This window comes from Amaranthus tricolor, chromosome 10 (assembly GCF_026212465.1).
Source record: "Amaranthus tricolor cultivar Red isolate AtriRed21 chromosome 10, ASM2621246v1, whole genome shotgun sequence".
In the NCBI taxonomy this organism is placed as follows: Eukaryota; Viridiplantae; Streptophyta; class Magnoliopsida; order Caryophyllales; family Amaranthaceae; genus Amaranthus; species Amaranthus tricolor.
Window position 1 is genome coordinate 4348258 of NC_080056.1, and position 18829 is coordinate 4367086.

General features: G+C 33.1%; 1 protein-coding gene across 1 annotated transcript; it reads left to right on the forward strand.

The window, feature by feature from the left end:
* The first annotated feature begins 2975 nt into the window (after positions 1-2975).
* Positions 2976-18321, forward strand: LOC130825193 (protein BLISTER-like). The gene is made up of 13 exons (XM_057690301.1): positions 2976-3641; positions 8602-9187; positions 9294-9817; positions 10644-10763; positions 11550-11615; positions 12264-12374; positions 12583-12659; positions 13859-13926; positions 14339-14449; positions 15169-15344; positions 15418-15486; positions 17083-17241; positions 17947-18321. The coding sequence occupies exons 1-13, from the start codon at positions 3564-3566 to the stop codon at positions 18022-18024; spliced, it is 2223 nt and encodes a 740-aa protein (XP_057546284.1). The 5' UTR covers positions 2976-3563; the 3' UTR covers positions 18025-18321.
* Positions 18322-18829: the final 508 nt, after the last annotated feature.

An 18829-nucleotide genomic window follows, 5' to 3' on the forward strand; every position in this document is an offset into this window, starting at 1 on the left:
GTTTGGTTTGTGAATCAGAGCAGGTTTAATTGAGAATTAACAGGGTTTTTTTAGTAAACAGTTGTAATATTTCTTCAATTTTTTTTTTCTTGGTAATTTTATCTTAATTCCTTTGTATTTTTCCTGGTTGATTGTTTCAAGCTAGAAGTGACAACATATGTCATTTACGAGTCAATCTCTAATTTGATGACAATATGACTTTTATTCAATGTATATTCCTCTATCTTTTAGAAATTAGAATAACAACAAAAACTTATGTATAATTGTGTTAAATCAAAAGAATAGAGAGATTATTAAAGTACTTCCTTTGTTTTTTCACTCATACCAAACAAATTTTTATATTTCTTTTTATTTGCTTTACATGTGTTTTTTTATCATTATTCATCAACACTTTTATTATATGATTTGCTTTCAAACTTTAAGTTACAATATAGTCATTCGTGTTATTGTAAATTTTATTAATATTATTTTTTTATAATTTTTACTCAAATACTATTAAAAATATTTAATATTGAATACGTATATTAGTAAATGTGTTAACTAAATGGGACAAGTATAGAGAATAGGAAGGTGTATTGTTTATTATTATATGATATTTTCTTTGTTTTAAAGTACTTTTACCAAATACACTTTTGCAATTCAATGCGTTTGTCGGATTAATTATATCTAAAGTTATACATAACTAAATATTATATATTATGAAAATATGCGACGGGATAAATAAAACATGATTCCACATGATTTTTTTCTCGTGTAATAGTTGAAATATGTAAATTAATATAAAATTATGAATGGTGTAAAAGTTGTTTTGGTACGAGTAATATGGAACGGAGGAAGTAACATATTGTGTTTATTATATAAAAAAATAGTCATGTGAGATATTGTTTTATTTCTTTCGCTAAATATATTTGTAATAATAAATTTTTATAATTTTTAGTTGTATTTAATTCAAGATGTAATAAGGCAATTGCATTGAATGTTTTGGCGTTGTAAAGTATTTCCTCCGATCCGTTTTAGTCGCTACATTTGTATGGGCACGGTTATTAAGAAAAGTGATTGACCTACACTGTAACTGATTGTTTACTCTATAGAGTATAATATTTTATTATTGTTAATTGAAAAAGAAAAAGGAAAAATAGGTTGTTAGATTACTTTATAGAGTATAGTATAGTATTTTATTATAGAGTATAGAGTAGGATAAAAATAGGGGTATGTAGAACTTTAAATGATTGTTTTATTACTAAAAACTGAAATGTAACAAGTATTATAAAATTGTCAAAAATAAAAAATATAACGAAGTATTATGAAACGGAGGAAGTATGAAGTAAGTATAATTGAACAAGCGGTGTCCGTTTAAGAGAATGCATTAATGACAACTAGGGATGGTCATGGGGCGGGTCTGGAGCGGGTCTGACCAGATCCGGACCCGGACCCTTTTATTTTTTTTGGATCCAGACCCTAAGGGTCCAAAATTTTCAGACCAAGACCCAGACCCTACGGATCTGACTGGGTCTAGGGTCCTTAATGGGTCTTATACAAAGTCTCTTTGATATGTCAAAATTGAACCTTTTTCGAGTCTTTTTATATTTTTGTAAGCAACTTATTATCGTATTACAAACACTTGTCACAGAAAGTTATCAATCGATACACCAATTTAACAATTCATTTCAGTACCCAGAAACAAGTCCATAATTAGTATCACACTCCGTAAACTTCCAAAACCATTAGAATTAAACAATAAACATCATAATTGAAACTTTAACTCAATGCGCAATCAAATTATTTCAGTACCTAAAAACAAACCAAAATTAGAATATTGCCGCCTCCATAATTTCCAAAACCATTAGAATTAAACAATAAACATTGTAATTAAACTTTAATCTCGGCGAGCAATCAAAGTATTATACATGTACAACAAATGTGCAAATATCATCAAAATTTTAACAAAAATAAAAATAAAAATAAATAAAAATAAAAAAAAATATAAAAGTTTAGGGTCCGGGTCCGGATCTTCACCTTAGGACCCGGACCCGGACTCGGACCCGGACCCATCAAAATTTTTTTGGATCCAGATCCGGACCCGGATCCGATGGGTCTAAAAAATTAAGACCCAGACTCTTAAAAAAGGGGCGGGTCCAACAGGGTCCTGGACCCATGACCATCCCTAATGACAACATTGGGGCAAGGTGTAGTAAGCGCTCCCTCAGACCTATGTTCACTTACAATATTCATACTCATATTTGCCTTCACAATATGTATTTCAACTCATCTTTACCGTGATCAACTATGTATTTATATTATAGGTATATATATCTATCTAATACTTAGCCTCATATTGTCTTAAAGTCTACATTATTTATTTCATAAAATCACAATTCTTGGCAAATTTTATTGTTTGTCATAAATTATTTAAACAATACAATATAATAAAATAAATTTAATATTTTTAATTATTTTTATCAATAATCATTAATAAAAATATATAAAATTAATATGAAATAATTCATTCGAGATATGGAGAGGATTGTTAAATGTATATGAAGCGGGTTAAGCAAATGGGTATGAAGTATTGAGGTAGGTAACACCTTATAACCACATCCACCTCCATGATACCCTAGATTGAGTTTAAAAAGATTTGATTGACTACACATATCAATAAGAAACATTTTTTTTAAAGAAACCCATTTGGTAAGAACTCTACGGTTAAACGTGTTTAATGGATTTTAGGATGAGTCACCTTCTTAGAAGTTTTCTCATGTGCGCACGAGTAACGCGATGTAGGGACGATTTATATCCTCAATGGATAATCACTGGTGGTTCGATGTGCTGGGATGTTAAAACATCAACAGGAGCAAATGCGACCCAAAACGGGGTGACCCGGGACCATCCCTAATTTCAAACACATGGTTGATGAAAACGTTTTGAGGTTGTGCACTATGAGATGAGATGAGATACGCCACGTGATAAGGATGAATAGAATACCAACACGTCCCCTCGATTACAATTTTAGAGTACACGTTAACCTTTTCATTATTGTCATGTTTTTTTTTTAAAAAATTATTGGATCCCAAATCCTTTTGAGTATACCGACAATGGCGACAATGGCGCTATATTTTAGCCTCTAAGCAAATAGAAGTAGCCATTGAAACCCCATAACCGCAATATTTGCTTCTGTTGCTGTTCTGTTGGCTTCAATTTTACTGTTACACCTAAAACTACATCAAAATTCAAATTATTTCATTCCAATATTTTAGGGTTTTTTTTTAATAGGTGCGGATAGACTTGTTAAGTCTCTGCATTTTGATTATTGTTACGATCTAGAGATAATTTGGACGATCTATGGAAATCGGATCTTATCCATTCAAATAATGCATTTTGAATTTCAATTTTGGCGCTTCTGGGTTCTTGTAATTTCGATGTTTTGATCAAGTCAACTGAATAGGATTTTTGATTTTGTTTTGATTGGAGGTCAAAATTGAAGAGATACGTTGTTCTGCGGATTTGATTGTGAATGTGATTTGTACGATGTTGAATTAGAGCGGAGAACAATACCAACTTCGAGGATGGCATCTGCTCAAGTTATGTCTAATCCAGCAGTTTCGTCTCGAAAAAAGAAGGATTTGGAAGCTGGTAGAAAAAGGGTATGAGTATGACCTTAATTTTTGGTTTTAATTTATTGCTTTTGAATTTCTACTCGTAAACATAGTTGAAAAAATCATTTTGTTGAGGCATGTATTATGGAGAATATTTTGCACCAACTTTGATTAGCAGGTATTAGTCAGGATCGAGTTAGGTACGGACACAAATTGAAAGAATAAATCAAAGTGTCCGACAAGAAGTGTGGGTTGTGAATAACTCTTGGTGGATCATGGGTTATGCACAACAACACACAATAGTGCCAAAGCCTTGGCTTAATCTTTTCAGATTAAGGGGATGAATAATGCAGAGTACAAGTTTTGACTTGAAAGAGAGACTTGATTGCTTTTCAATAATATTCTTCGCATATGTTTAAGTTTTGAAAGGTTTGCCGATATTGTTGTGTTTTGATTGTTTCAGAATCTAAATGGTTTAATAATTTTAACTTTGAACTTTTAAGTAGAGTAACTTCTTATGGGTGGCCTGGTTTGTGTTGAACTTGGCAAGAACGCTGAAAGGTGGTTTGATTAGCAATGTTCTTAATGCGGTTGTTTAGGTGCTTTGCTTAGTTTTTAATTATTAAAGATTAAAGAAGCAAGTCTGGGATAGAATGGACTGACTTTGATGTTATGGTTTTAGCTTAATTACATAGTTGATGGCTTACAAATTTACAATGTGTCTAATTGGGTTTAATTTGGGTAGTGAAATTATGAACCATGGATGGGCAACTTTTCAAGGTTAGTTGCCTTGATTTTTGGTTCTCGTATGTTTATGGTAGAAAGGTCATAGCAATTTTGAACCCTAAAGAATGTGGTGTATGCCGGTATGGAATGTGAAGCTCTCAATGCTTTATTATTGCTATATCAAGATATGTGGGAATTAAGATAGTTAAATATCCTTTCTACCTATTGGGCTTCCGTTTAATTTTAGTTTAGAGATAGAACCAAGGTTGAATTTTGACTTTTCTAAATTAAATTCTATCACAAAAGAAAAACCAAATCCAGAAGTAAAATTATATATGATTGGGATAGTTGTTGGATGTTGTCATTTTTTTTTTTTGAAAATTGGAAAGTTTTATTAATAAATAAAGTCCCTAAGAAGAGACCAATAACATTAAAGGGCAACTAATGCCCCTGTAGCAGGAGCGGCACTCTCGTTACATAATTAACATTAATAATTATATTTAAGATAAATAATGCGGAAGTGTAAAACGCCGAACTGCTAAAAACCATTTGAAATAAAAAAATGTTCAAAACATAAGTAAAAATATATCTTACAACTGAGAAAATATAAAATAAGGTTTACTTAAATACGATAAAAAAACATAAGTACAATATAGTCATCAAGTAAAATCATTGAAGCTAAGTCCTCGATAGAATAATTAAAGTTGCGGCCTGGATCGAAACCTGAGCTAATTTTTCCTGCAAAATACTGTCATCCATAATACGGATGACAGCCGATTAAATCGGTCAGCGATAAAGCCGAGTAAAATTTTCTCAACAAGCTTATGATGCGATAGTTAAATCATGCTTACAAAATAATCATCAAGCACAATATAGAAGGTTATTACTCATTATTGACCTTTACTAAGCCATTAAGTTACATTCTCAATACTTGCAGAAGTTCATTACTGCTACTAAATACTTGGTAACCTTGATGCTTATTTAATCAAGTTCAATTAAGCCTCATAGCTTTACCATCATAGCACATCACAAGATCACAACAATAATGACAACTGATATATGTAAGGGTCTGGTTAGGTGAGGACCATAGTCCTAAACCCTAACTGTAGTGGGAGTCGTCACTCCTCTCAATACTGTTATGCTCGAGACTTCACAGGATGAGTTTTTCTCGGACCCCCTGTCTGACACCGCATTTTACGTGCCGGCTAACACGGACGCCGGGATTTTACATGCCGGTCCATGGTTCGACGTTACCTTACTATCAGAGTCATACAATCAATATCATGCAATATCAAACAAGACTCTAAACCGAAATAGTTTACATTCTTATAAGTCAAACTTCCACTAGTCAAATTTTTGACAATTCTACCCTTTTAATAGAAATAAATTACTAGTATCTAATAAATTAATATTAATTAAATAACAAATTTTCGTAGCTATACTAAGATTCCTGAGGCTAAACTAAGTCATTATTGTGTCATAAATAATCATAACAGTCAAGGGTAATATTTCTAAGTACTTAATAACATATTTTATCAAATAACTAGTAAAATAGTAAAACGGATCTATCATCACTATAAAAATAACATAATCCGACAAATTATTAAGGGTCCAAAATCTATATGAAATGAGTTTTAGAGAAAAATAATGCTAAGCATTTTAACAAATTTGTTTGACTATTTTACCAATAAATCGATTAAAAATTTATCAAAACACCAAGATGATATGGAATCATTTTAAACACATAAGTTTATTTAACTAGTAAAATTCATATATATTTATATTATCATATTAATCAAAAATTTCCATATATATGACTCTTTTTTCGAGTGTCCCAAAAGTATTATTGTTTTGACAAAAATATCACTAAACTGGATATGACTTTAATATTACCATATAAAGTTTAAATGACTAAAATAAAATCATGTTGATCATGCTTTTATATTATCGAGTAACCATAAATAAATATCACATAACGAGAGAGTTAAGAAAATGTGTACCATTTTCCTCCGAAGGTGGTGCTAAACCAAGTAAGAGAATAATAATAGGATAATAAGAACTTAAGGAAAAAAGCTCCAAAAGAGAAAGTCTTCAAGGTTCCAAGCTTCAAAGAAGTAGATCTTCAATTATCCAAAAGAAAATGATATCCAAGCTCCAAAAGATAATACTTGACTTTTCAAAAGTTGATGATTATTGACTTAAGAAGTGATAAGATCAAGCTCCATCTTCATTTGATTCTTCAACAAATAAAAAGGGTATAAAGTTAGTAAGATGTTAATGAAGTGAAGATATAAGAAAGAATGGTAGAAAGATTTGATGATGGGGGTGCAAGTGATCTCATGGCTAAGGAGGGGTATTTATAATGGGTTTTGGGCAACTTTTTAGTTCATAAAATTGTATGAAAAAGAAGGTTAACTTGTGTAAGTGATTTAGAGTGTGTAAGTGAATGTGTAAGAGTTGGAGTGTGTAAGTGGATGTGTAAGAATTTGGAGTGTAGAAGAAGGATAACTTGTGTAAGGAAATGGTGATAGCTTGTGTAAGTGATGAACATTATGGATTGATGTAGAAAGGATTTTGATTCATCAAATTTTTGTTCTAGTTTATGCTAGTGAAATGTTTTAGATTAATGGGAAAGTATGATTAAGGTTTGATTATGAAAATATGATAGTTTACTTAGAAAATTTTAGTTAAAACTATACTTAAAGTTAATAAGAAAAATATAGTTAATTTTTAGGTATAAAATAATTAAATCAAAGTTGTAAAGTTAAAATGATAAGTAGTAAAGTTAGTTTAAGAAAACGAAATTTAAACGTAACGTTTTAATAAAACCGTAAATATAATATTAAAATTTTACTTTTCGTAGTATAAAATAATAAAATAATATTTTAGTGCTTATAAAGAAATTTAAGAATATATATATATTTTTAAGTTTAATATTTGGAAGAAATTACAAAAATCGGAATAAGGCTTAGGAATTAAAGGTGATTTGAATTAGATAACCAAAGGATTAGGAATTCGAAAAGAAATTTCGGAATAATTAATCGGAAGATTAAGATTAAGAAATTTGAGCCTGTTACAGCCCCTCTCTGGCATGAAAAAACCTGTAGGGAAAAAGCCATCGAGGACACAAACTAATCTCTTCTCGAAATGAGCCGTCCCCCTCTCGTGTCGGTATGAGGTGTTGGAAGTGTGTTTGTTTAGAAGGGCTAGTCACAGTAAGGTCCACTTTTTGTCAGAAAGTCAACTGATAAGATAGAACTTTTGGGTTAATTGGATCTGTGTTAAGCTTTACCCCTTATGTGATTCCACTACAAGTTCAGCCTATAGTGACTCCACGATTTATGTTACTTTTTTTGTCATTTTTGCTGTTTGGAGAGGCGAAAATTTATGCAATTTTCACACCAAGCAATTTCCAAACCGTTCTTGAATGCTAAAAAAAAAATATTTAGAAGTATTTTAATTTTTATTTAATGGAAGACAAGTTTTTATGAATGTATGTGTTAGGACCGTACGACGACAAATGAACAGAAGTTGGAGTTTAATCCAAAGATTGGAAGTAATGTTGGTTGTGAATGATTACTTTGCTTGTCATCATTGATTTTTCTTTGATTGATATATTGTGTGAAGGTGTTTATTGCCCCCGTGTGCAATTAACTGTTGATACTTGATAGGGTTTAGTATTGATATATTTTTTTTCCTTGAAACGATATAATCATTTTCTGTCAACTGTTGTTTTAGTTGGAAAGGCTTATTGGTATTCGCCTAGAAAGTTAATGCACCACATTTTACAAGAGCATGGAGTCATGGAGGACCGCATAGAGCATATACAAAAATGACCTGAGGGCCTACCTCATCAAATTTATCTCTTCTGTTTCCTCTCATCTCCACCTCATTTTTGATTGACACCATGACCCTACCGTCCCTTTTACCTTACAAGGACTATCTGAGACTACCTCTACTTTTGTTACTCTCTGTGACTCTTACAGCAGCTACCTCTCTTTTTTCTGTCAACCAAGTTCAGCTAGAGAGTATTATGTGGTCCATTTTGATTAGGCGAGTGCCTTAACTTTTATGTTAGGACGTCATTGTCAAGGGCTGACTAGGGGAAGAGGACGTAGAGTGTTAGTTCTCCCATGTGAGGGCACACCATGCTCGTGCTCTTAGAGATGCAGGTGCAATGTTGTAATTCAGTTCTGGATGGATGTTTATGTTCTGGAAGTGTTTGATGGTCAGTCCTTTTCCTAATTCGCTCTGATATCTTTTGTTTCCTGATTTTCTCCAGCTGGAAGAATTTAGAAAGAAGAAGGCAGCGACTAAAAAGGCAGTGTCAATTAGCCAATCTTGTATTGATGATGCTACATCATGTGACAAACAATTATCAGAGGATGGACATGCACCGACTCTCAATTCTACCAATGCTCTTACTGATAATAGCTTTAGTGCAGTCACCGGAGCTCCGGGTGTTTCTGATCATAATGACAAATTTCATGTTTTCTCTCATTCTAATGGGTCTGATACAATTCCTCGTGTGCGTTTTGATACAAAAAATGATGATTTGAGTTCTTCTGATTTGTTCAAGCTGCCACAAGGGGAGCGCAGCCATGAAATTCCAGGCTTGAAGTACCAAACAGATTCCAACTTTTCTGAACAAACAGATGACAGTTTTGGTAACTTTGGTAATGACACTGGTGAAGGGCGATATGCAAATATACTATCATCAAGTAGACCTAGTGCTTCTCAAGATTATAGTAAAGGTGATTCTAACTCAAGTTTGTATGGATTTGGAAAAGACTTTCTGAATACAAGTGTGAGCATTAATGATGTTGCTGCGAAAGAATATACTGAGGGACTTGTTACCACTGTATCAGGTTAGGAGTCTGGTCAGTATAGTAGTTTAGCTGTCTCTTTGTTTTACAGCTAACAAGTGTTTGATATAATTAATGTGTCACATGACATATATTGTCTTTATTGCAGATCCAGTGCAATTGAGTAATTTTCCGGCATCTGCTTCAAAGCTCCATCATAGCCATCTGAACTTAAAGAATTATTCAATGTTTGGATCGGAGGAGAAGAAGCAACATGTATTAGGAGATTTTGGAAGTCAACAAACTTCTGAAAGGCATTCGACAGGTTTTAATTCTGATGCTGCTGGTTTGTTTGATATTCAATCGCATTCAGCTGTGGCTGAATCAAATCCCCGAAGATCTCGTCCATCTTTCCTTGATTCTCTAAACATTAAAGATTCATCTTTACCTGGTCGATCTTTTGTTGATAAAGACAAGTTTAGAGACTCAGAGTTTTCCATTGGCAGTTCTGCTGCATCATCCGCAATTCACATTCCATCTATTGATCCCCTTCCAACACCAGCATCTTATAAATCAAATGATGTTATCTTCGGCAATGAGTCCAAGCAACAGAATTCATTTGGGCGAGACTTGGAAAATAAGCTGGACTTCACTTCAAAGAAACAAAATGAAGATTTTGCTGCTCTGGAACAGGTACTTCGTTGTTTCTGATGTGTACTATTTTTTCTTCTTTATTGCTTGGCCACTGAGTATGAATTTTTTTGTCTTGGGTTTTTATTGTTTCTTTTGCATTGGTAAATTATTTGTCTGGTCTCCTTGGTAATTTATAGAAAGACGCAGCAGTTTTTCTTGATGCCATATATATTCCAAAACATGCCAAGTATAAACATAGATATATGCTTGTATAATTGAAAAACATCCTTTTCTACCTACAGCATTTGCATAGCTGTCACAATTCATCTATCACCATTGTCTCATATCCTCACTAAAATATTAGAAAAAACATAGTCATGTGGGATTTGTTTGAATTTGTAAAAAAAAAAAAAAAAAAAAAGAGATTTGTCTTAAATGCACTTTATAAAATGAAATATTTATGACTTCATATGTTTACATAATAAAAGATATTGATGATTTTGTGTTGAAAAGTGTCAAGAGAGGAAGCTTATGTAGGAAGGATACTTTTAGATTTGGCTTAAAGTATACTTAAAAATATCACCTTTTTATAATATTAACTTGTACATAATATTATAATTAATATTGCTAGTATATTGTTGGAGTATTAGAGGGCGGGTGCGGGGAAGAAATTGTTTTGAATACTATGAAAGAAGAAATGTGTGTGTTTGTGTTTCTAAAATATTTTCCGTTCTTTTTGAGGTCAACCTTTACCTTGACAGTTCTTAATTTTTTTGGTGTTTGAATGGGGCAACAATTTCGAACCCCAAATTCCTTTAGATTTGGTTCGCTGACAGTTGTGCTTGAAATCGATCTGTATTTACTTTTCCTTTGCATTTAACTGCAGCACATTGAAGATTTGACTCAAGAGAAGTTCTCTTTGCAACGCACATTGGAGGCTTCTAAGGTTTTAGCAGAGTCATTGGCTTCTGAAAATTCCTCGTTGACGGAGAGCTACAATCAGCAGGTTGCTGTTGCTTTTGCTGACTATATCGTTTAATATACTTTTTCATGTGTTCACTGTGGATCGAGAAATAGTACACTGTTTTTTAGTATTTTTTTTAGGGAGGAAGGGGGTTGAGGACGGAGTACCAAGTATTTTTAATTTTACTGCAATGCTTTTGTTAGCTCTCGGCTGATCGCAAACTTTATCCCTTTTCGCAAGACTCAATCAATTGTTTAATCAATATGTGCAATATGTGATCTTGTATCTGTTAAATGATATGGATTCTAGGTGGCCGTTGAGAAATTTAATTTGTCATTTCTGTTTCTTACTCTCTTTGTGGGGGATTAAATGTCGCAGGAACTGCATTTAGTTACCGTGGCTTCTGAATGGGCTTATCTATAGAGCAGCGGTGCCTAATAGCTGCAACTAAACTTCCCTTGTTCATTTGTTTTCTTGAGTAAATTTTTATATTTAATTTTCAAGAACTTCTCATGGTCTTGTAAGGCTCTATCATAGGTAGCTGTAGGATATGTAAGGTGAAGGACTTTGTTGAGTTTTCCTAATCCAAAGATTGGAAACCAAAAAACACTTCTGTTTGGGAGGTCAATTGAGTTCACCAGACATTGGTTTTTAGTTGATTTTGTTATGCTTCCTTGAACTGTAGTCTTAAAGTTTTGTTTTCCCTTTTCATGTTAGTAATTAGTTTGACGTAATACTAAGCATTAACTATGTGCGTGTGATAGTGGTTTCCTGCATGTTTTCTTAAGCACACTGTTTTACTTGCCAACTAATTACTGTCTTTTCCAGGCAAGCATTGTGAACCAGTTAAAGGATGAGATGAAAAGATTGCAGGCTGAAATCAAGGACCGGTTGGTTAGTGTCATTATCTCTGTTTGTCCATGATTCTTATCCATTAAATTTGGTTGGAGCTGCTAAGTGGTGACTGGCTTTAATAGGGTAGTTTGTGGTGATGTTTTTTTTTCATATTATGTCCTATGTCCTCTTATTATTAACTGGTCCTTATATGTTAGATGTTTCGGAAAATATGTTAAGCTGCTTGCTAAAACATATATTGTTTTTGCTTCTGGAATAAAAATCTAAATCATTTTATGGGTGACAACCCCAGATAGAAAATGGCTGAAAAGGGAATGAAATAGTGGAAAATATTACTGTAAATTATGCTCTCTTACATTTCTGTTATTTATTTTGACGAGTCTGAGAGGATAGGCTTTTTATTCTGTATAAGTTAGTCTCTATTAATAGCCATATCTAATTTCTATTTTTAAATTTTGTTGTCAATGGAGTTTCTTCGAGTGTGCCGTAGACTCATAGTAGATATTGAGACCTATAAGAATTAACAGTAATGATGACCTTTATGATAAAATAGAAACAAACTAATAACGTCATCTTTATTCTTTGTAAGAAGTACATATATCATGTACATGCTTTTACTCCTGATGCACGATTTAATTTACCATTCAATATTTTAGCGTTTTTAATTCTGTCATCTTGGTGCAGTAGGTTGAGCTTGAGGCTATCAAGGCTGAATATATGAATGCACAACTTGAGTGTAATGCAGCTGATGAGCGGGCAAAGCTATTGGCTTCTGAAGTCATTAGCTTGGAGGAGAAGGTGATTTTCTTACTTTGTTTTCTATTTTTCTCATTGATTTGAGTTGATTTGATTTATGAATAATATGTTTGTGCTGATTTTGGTACCTGTGTTGATTGTTTTTTTTTTTTTTTTTTTTTTTTTTTTTTTTTTTTTTTTGCCGTGATATGCCAATTATGTGCTTCTGATATTTGTGGCATTGCGTGTGTCTTGTTCTTACATCTTGTAGGCCCTTAGGCTGAGATCTAATGAGCTGAAGTTGGAGAGAGAATTGGAAAACTCGAGTGCTGAAATTGCTTCCTACAAGTATGGATACCTTCTATGTTCTGAGCATGATATTCTACTTTGTATAATTTTATGCTTGTTCTATCTTATGATTTACAGTTGCCGGACTAAATTTGTAAATAGTTTTACACGTGTTTACGGGGAGTTCTTCATTTGATGCTTTTAATGACTTTTGGTTGGTGGAGAAATCTTTTATTATTTTAACTATTTTAAAATTTGGTCTCAATTGTCTTTATTTTTCCTCCCTGCTGCTTGCTCTCCGCCATTCTTCTGGTGTGTGGCTTTCTTTTTTTTAATTTGACTTCGAGTTGATGATTAATCCCAATAGTTATGGAGTCTCTATAAGAATTATTTTTACAAATTTTTAAGTTTTGGTATCTTTGCTGGATTTGTTTCTTTACACCTAACCATTGCAGTTTCTGAGAATCAGTTTTACACCTGTTTCTCTAATTTTTACTTTGTCAACTCTTTACCTTGGCTGGACCATTTTTTTGTATCCTCACTTTACAAACTGGAACCTGGAAGTCATATCCATTGTTATGGTAATAGCAATTTGTTTTCCAGAAACCTGTAATGCAACAAGTTATAGTGACCTCTGTAGCATTATATTGAAGTGGCACTAAATTACAAGATATTATGTTCGAGATTGGAAAATTGATTGTTTTTTCCCCTTTGACTTTTGTTATGCATCGTCTGTGTAAGTTTCCATTGATCATGCTTTTTGTAATAAATTATTAGTGAGCTACACTGGCATTCATGTGATAAACTTGTGGATCTTTTTTGGCGGATTCCTGTACCTTGGCATGATTTCGAGAATTCATGCATGATTCTAGAGCTTGAGGGTTCTTGCATTTTGTCTATATAATCATTTGATTTGTGACTTTTAAGTGCTTTGAGGTTAGGGACTTAGGGTTCCCCATTCTTTATCTGTTTAAGGATGATTACATCTTGATTCTCCTTTTAAAAGAATTTGAGATTACCTATGTTTGAAGCTTGTATTATATCATTGATGAAGGAATGTTGCTTTGTTGTAGTTTGTTTTCTCTAAATTATTCATCACAATGTGATATGCTAGTAATCTTTTATTATTTAGCTATTATTATTTTTTATTACTTTTTTGATAATTGGTTAATTTTTCTGTGTTGTAAGGTATTCTATTATTTTTCCCTTTCCCTGCCTAAACAGTCTTAATCTAATGATTGTCATTGCTTTTTATGCAGGAAGAAAATGTCTAGCCTTGACAAAGAGCGTAAGGATTTGCTTCAAACCATTGATGCGCTACAAGAAGGTACGTGGTTATGACTAATGAAGTTCTGCATTTCTTGTCACAAATCTGTTATTTGGGGCTGAAACAAAATTTCTGTCTGCTTGCATTAATCTTTTATTTTGGAACTTCGATGTTTGCATTTGTTGCTAATAATTAATCTATGATGTTACCGGATGAAGATGGGTTGATTCCGATTCTTTTCTGTATGTATCGTTGTTGATTGTTAGATTCTTAAATAGTGACGAAGTTTTTGTTTCTTCACTTTCTTCAGATTAGTGACAGACCTACAGTTTAGTGTAAATTTTCCTGTACTTTTATAAATTATCATAGCTTGAGTGACATTGTGCCTTCAGTCAAATTTATATTTGATCTCTTTTCTTGATTAGGTCTGGTCTGGTCTGTGCTTCTGATTGTCAATGTGTTATTTTTGCAGAGAAGAAGTTGTTCCAGTCTAAATTACAGAGAGCTTCTGCTAGTGGAATTTCAGTTGATGTTAATAACAGACATACAAAGAAAGATGTTTCAACTTCGACTAATGATTTAGGTATTTGTGATCCATTGTAGACCTTTTTTCACTTTTGTGTTTATTTTGTTTTGGAATGGTGAGTTTTACATTATCATACATAGAAGGATTTTGGTTTGTATGAATTGTTCTAAGGACCTTTTAGAAGCAAATTGAAAAGTGATTAGCATGAGTTGAGACTTACCGTAAAGAGGATTTTCATTTTTGATCTTGTCCCCTATTGTTCTCTTTGGGGCTTATCTCTGCTGTGTCTTGTTGAATAATCCAACCTTTTAATTAAGGGTTAGTTGGCATTTGTGTCATCCTGGCAAAGTAGATTTTTGCTTATATCATCAGGATAATTGTTAGATCCTTCAGTTCAAACTAAGATGCACTCAGATACATCTTAGGGAGGAAAAAGGTGGGGATAACTAGCTTCGAAGTGCAATTTTGTGAGGCGAGTGGGCTTTGAGCCATGCTTATTATAACCAAGCTTTGTTTGTAGTGATTTAGTGTATGCGCTGTATCGCTCGACAACAATATTCACATTTAGGTTTTAATTCCATATCGAAATATTTTAGAATTACCATTTGGACATTCGGATAAGCACTTGTATCATACTCAAAATTAAGTGCATGTATCATAGTTTGGTATGTTTTCACCCCAACATTGATAGTATCTAAAAATTATTTCAAAAATCCTGGTTAATAATTTTTACTGTTAGATTTCTGCTTTGATGCCTTTTATTACCTCTTTTTTAGGTCTTGATTCTACTGGAGATAGCTCTGAACAAACTTCTACAAACTTACAAATGCTTGACGATGCAAGCGACCTGGTGCTTCTACAGAATAGTTTTTCTGGTCATGAAGATTTTTCTATGAGTATCCCTCCGGATCAAGTGCAAATGATTCAAAATATCAATTCCCTTGTTACTGAGGTAGTTGGTCACTTCTGAATATGGCGTTTTGGTGCTAACATCATAAGATCAACTGTGGATGTTTTGGTTGCAGATACAATTGGAAAAAGAAGAGTTGATGCAAGCTTTGATCACTGAAGTCTCGACAAGTACTAAGTTGAAGGTAATCAAAATGTGAATGGATTAAATAGTTTAATTGTTTTATGAATGCATATCCTTCAAACAGTTAAATTTTGTTTCCAAGGAAGGTGTAGCTATGTGATTATGAGCTTCATCTCCTGGATCCAAGGTCTTGGGTTTTATCCTTACACTCCCGCGCTAAACTGTGTTGCAAGTATTATTGAAGTAAGGAAGGCCACAGTGGATGTGCACAATACCTAAATAATAATAAGTATTTACTTCCTTAACCATTGGTCGTAATTTTGTATTTTTATTACAGAAAAGTTGAATTTTCTTTATTGTTGATGGTTCTTTTTAAAATGAATCAATGAGAAGAAACATTAAATGTCTTTGTCTATTCAATCTGTATCTTTTCTGTTGCCCCCAATTTTCTTTTGTTTTCACAATGATATAGCTAGCTTACAAAGTATGCTTAGAAGCACACATTTGCAGCTAGCTTTTGGCTAGTTTTAAATGATCTGCTTCCAACAGGCTCAGTAAATTTTCAGTCCTGTCTGCAGGATCCCATTTACTCTGTAATAAATCATTAATCTAGACCAGGCTTTCTAGGTTAGGGCCAAGCATAGAATAGATGCGTTTATGCCTTCCATAACCTATTTGTACCACTATTAATGAAAAGGTACTATTCATCTGTAATCCTCCTTTTAGCTGTATTTTAGATTTCTTCTGATTTGTAATCCAGGCCTTGGGAGCTGCATATTTATGGAAACAAATTCCTAGCAAACTGCCTCGTTTCACATGCTGAAACATTGCGAACCTTGCTAGCCTTAATTTTTACTGTTTCAAAATTGGGACCATAATCTCATTTCATTTTTTTAGAAAATTCCCAAATCATACTTATCTATCTTACTTGAATTCAGGAATCCTGTACGTAACAGATACTCGTTATTTCTGAAAATTTCTGATGTATTTAGTACAGAAATAAGTCTTAATGTGTCTATAAACTATACGTTGTTGGAGTTTCATCAATTTGACACAAGTCTTTGAAGCAAAACTTGTAATTTTTGTAATATTGATCGTCAACGTCCAGATTAACTATTTGGAAATCAACCTTCTATACATTGCCATTTTTTAATAATATGCATCTTTAGCTATCTAATACCATCTTTCTCCTTTTTGATGCTCTATAAATACTTTAACGATTAACGCCCTGATAAAATATTCTCTTTTAAAGTTTTACATTGCAATTGGAATACATTACCTAGGTGGGAGCCACTTAGTAACATTGAGATTACGAAGCACATATTTTATTTCTTACCTGAATTTGTTTACTATTAGCTTTTTAAATTCGGAGTTGATTGGTTTGCAATTGTGCACTGAACTTCTTAGGAGATAGCAAGAAGCTAGATAACCAAAAAGGAGAGCTGTTTTGCCTTTAAACTTTCAATCACCATCTGTTAGATACCCTCTGCTCTCATACTAACCCATAGGAATCTGTAACCTCCTAGTAGAACTTTTGAAATCAATTAAATGTAAAATTGTAAAGCATGCCTTTTGACTTGTATAATTGAAGAGTTGTTGATTTACACCTGCACCTTTGAGTTACATAATTTGTGTGGATAATATGTTCTGTTTGTAGGAATTGAATAAGGACCTATCTCAGAAACTAGAAATCCAGACTCAAAGACTAGAGTTGTTGACTGCCCAAAGCATGGCAATCGAGAATATTGCTATCAAGCAGTCAACTGTTTCTCACATTGTTGAGGAAAGTGCTTCATATGCTGATGAAGGCGACGAGGTACCTCTCTTGCTCTATATTTATTTGTTTTTGTGTGGGAAGGGAGGCCCATAGACTTAGGGAGCTTGAGATTCATGTCAATATTTAAGGTGAGTGTTATTTGTAGTCACTCTGTGGTCTTTTGATGAATTGATGAAATAGATAATGGCTTATCTTTTGCGTATATGGGATCTTATCTTCATCATCGTGGATTTTCATCATTGCAGACACTTTCCCTTGTGAATCTGTTTAGAATGTCAATTGAGACTCGAGAACATGAAATTATTCTTGGAATTGGCTCTTTCATAATTTTATGATCCTAAGGCCAAAGAGAAATGATAAAGATGGTTGTAGAGAGAAACAATAAAAAGTGTTTGGTAAATGGTTCAGCAGATTTTTTGACCCATTTTCTCTCAAATAAACAAGTCAACAACTATTTCTTATCAAACATATCCGTAACAGCCGAGTAATGAATTTCTTACACTAACAAAAAAGGCTAAGTAACCAACTGGTTAACGAACCAGCCAGCAATCAATAGCCAATTACAACCAATGACCGTCAAAAAAGTTCACCTACACTTGTTTCGGGAAAGTTTTATCTTTCCTTTACAAACTTGACAGTTTTAGTTATTGATATGTCTAAACTATCACTAGAGGATAGAAAAAGCTCTAAGTGCTGAATGTCGATGAAAATTGTTATTCTGATCCATTTTACTTCTTACTTCAGGTGGTGGAACGGGTGCTTGGATGGATTATGAAACTTTTTCCGGGAGGACCGTCAAAACGAAGAACCAGCCGACTTTAAGTTGAGTACAGAGCTTCGATTTTTAATTAGCCATTCTTGTTTAACCACATTTTGAGTGCTAGAGTTGGTTGATATATACTGTATATTTTGTGTGACGTTTAGCTTATTCTTTTCAGTTGAGGGAAAAAAAAAAATCGAGTCTCATTTTCATACCGCGAACAGGTTTGGTAAATCCAAAGAGTACCATTTCTTTCTTTTGTGACTGGAAGTCCAGGAATTTGTCACTAGTTCTTTGGTTGAACAATTGAGCACCAATTTTACAAGGAAAATTTATTGATGGTAAACTTGGTTCGTTTATTGAGTTTTGCTATATTTGTCCCTTATACAAATTCAACAAAAGCTCATTTGGAGTCACATGAGAAAATCAAAATGATTAAGATTCGTAAAATAGATAATTGGTTTTTGTGGGTTGAAATTTTGTTCATCCATTATGAGTTGCTATGTCTAGCAATGGCTATAGGTCGGGTTGATATGCGGGTAGCATGAACACGACCTTCCGTAAAACACGATTCGGCCTACCAACTTTGGTAATGGGTCGGCGTGTGGGTGGCATGAACACGATCTTTCATAAGACACGACACAACTTACCAACTGGTAATGGGTCATGACACTAAAAATATCTTCAAAATGGCACAGGCACACATCCACAGATTTGTTGTACTAATTAGTAATCAAATTTGAACAAAAAAAATGGTGGGCGTGTTGTATTACAACTCATCTTGTATGAGATCGTCTTATCATTATATATACGTATATAATTAGTCTATTTTTTTAATTGATTATTTAAAAATTATAAGTGATTGCA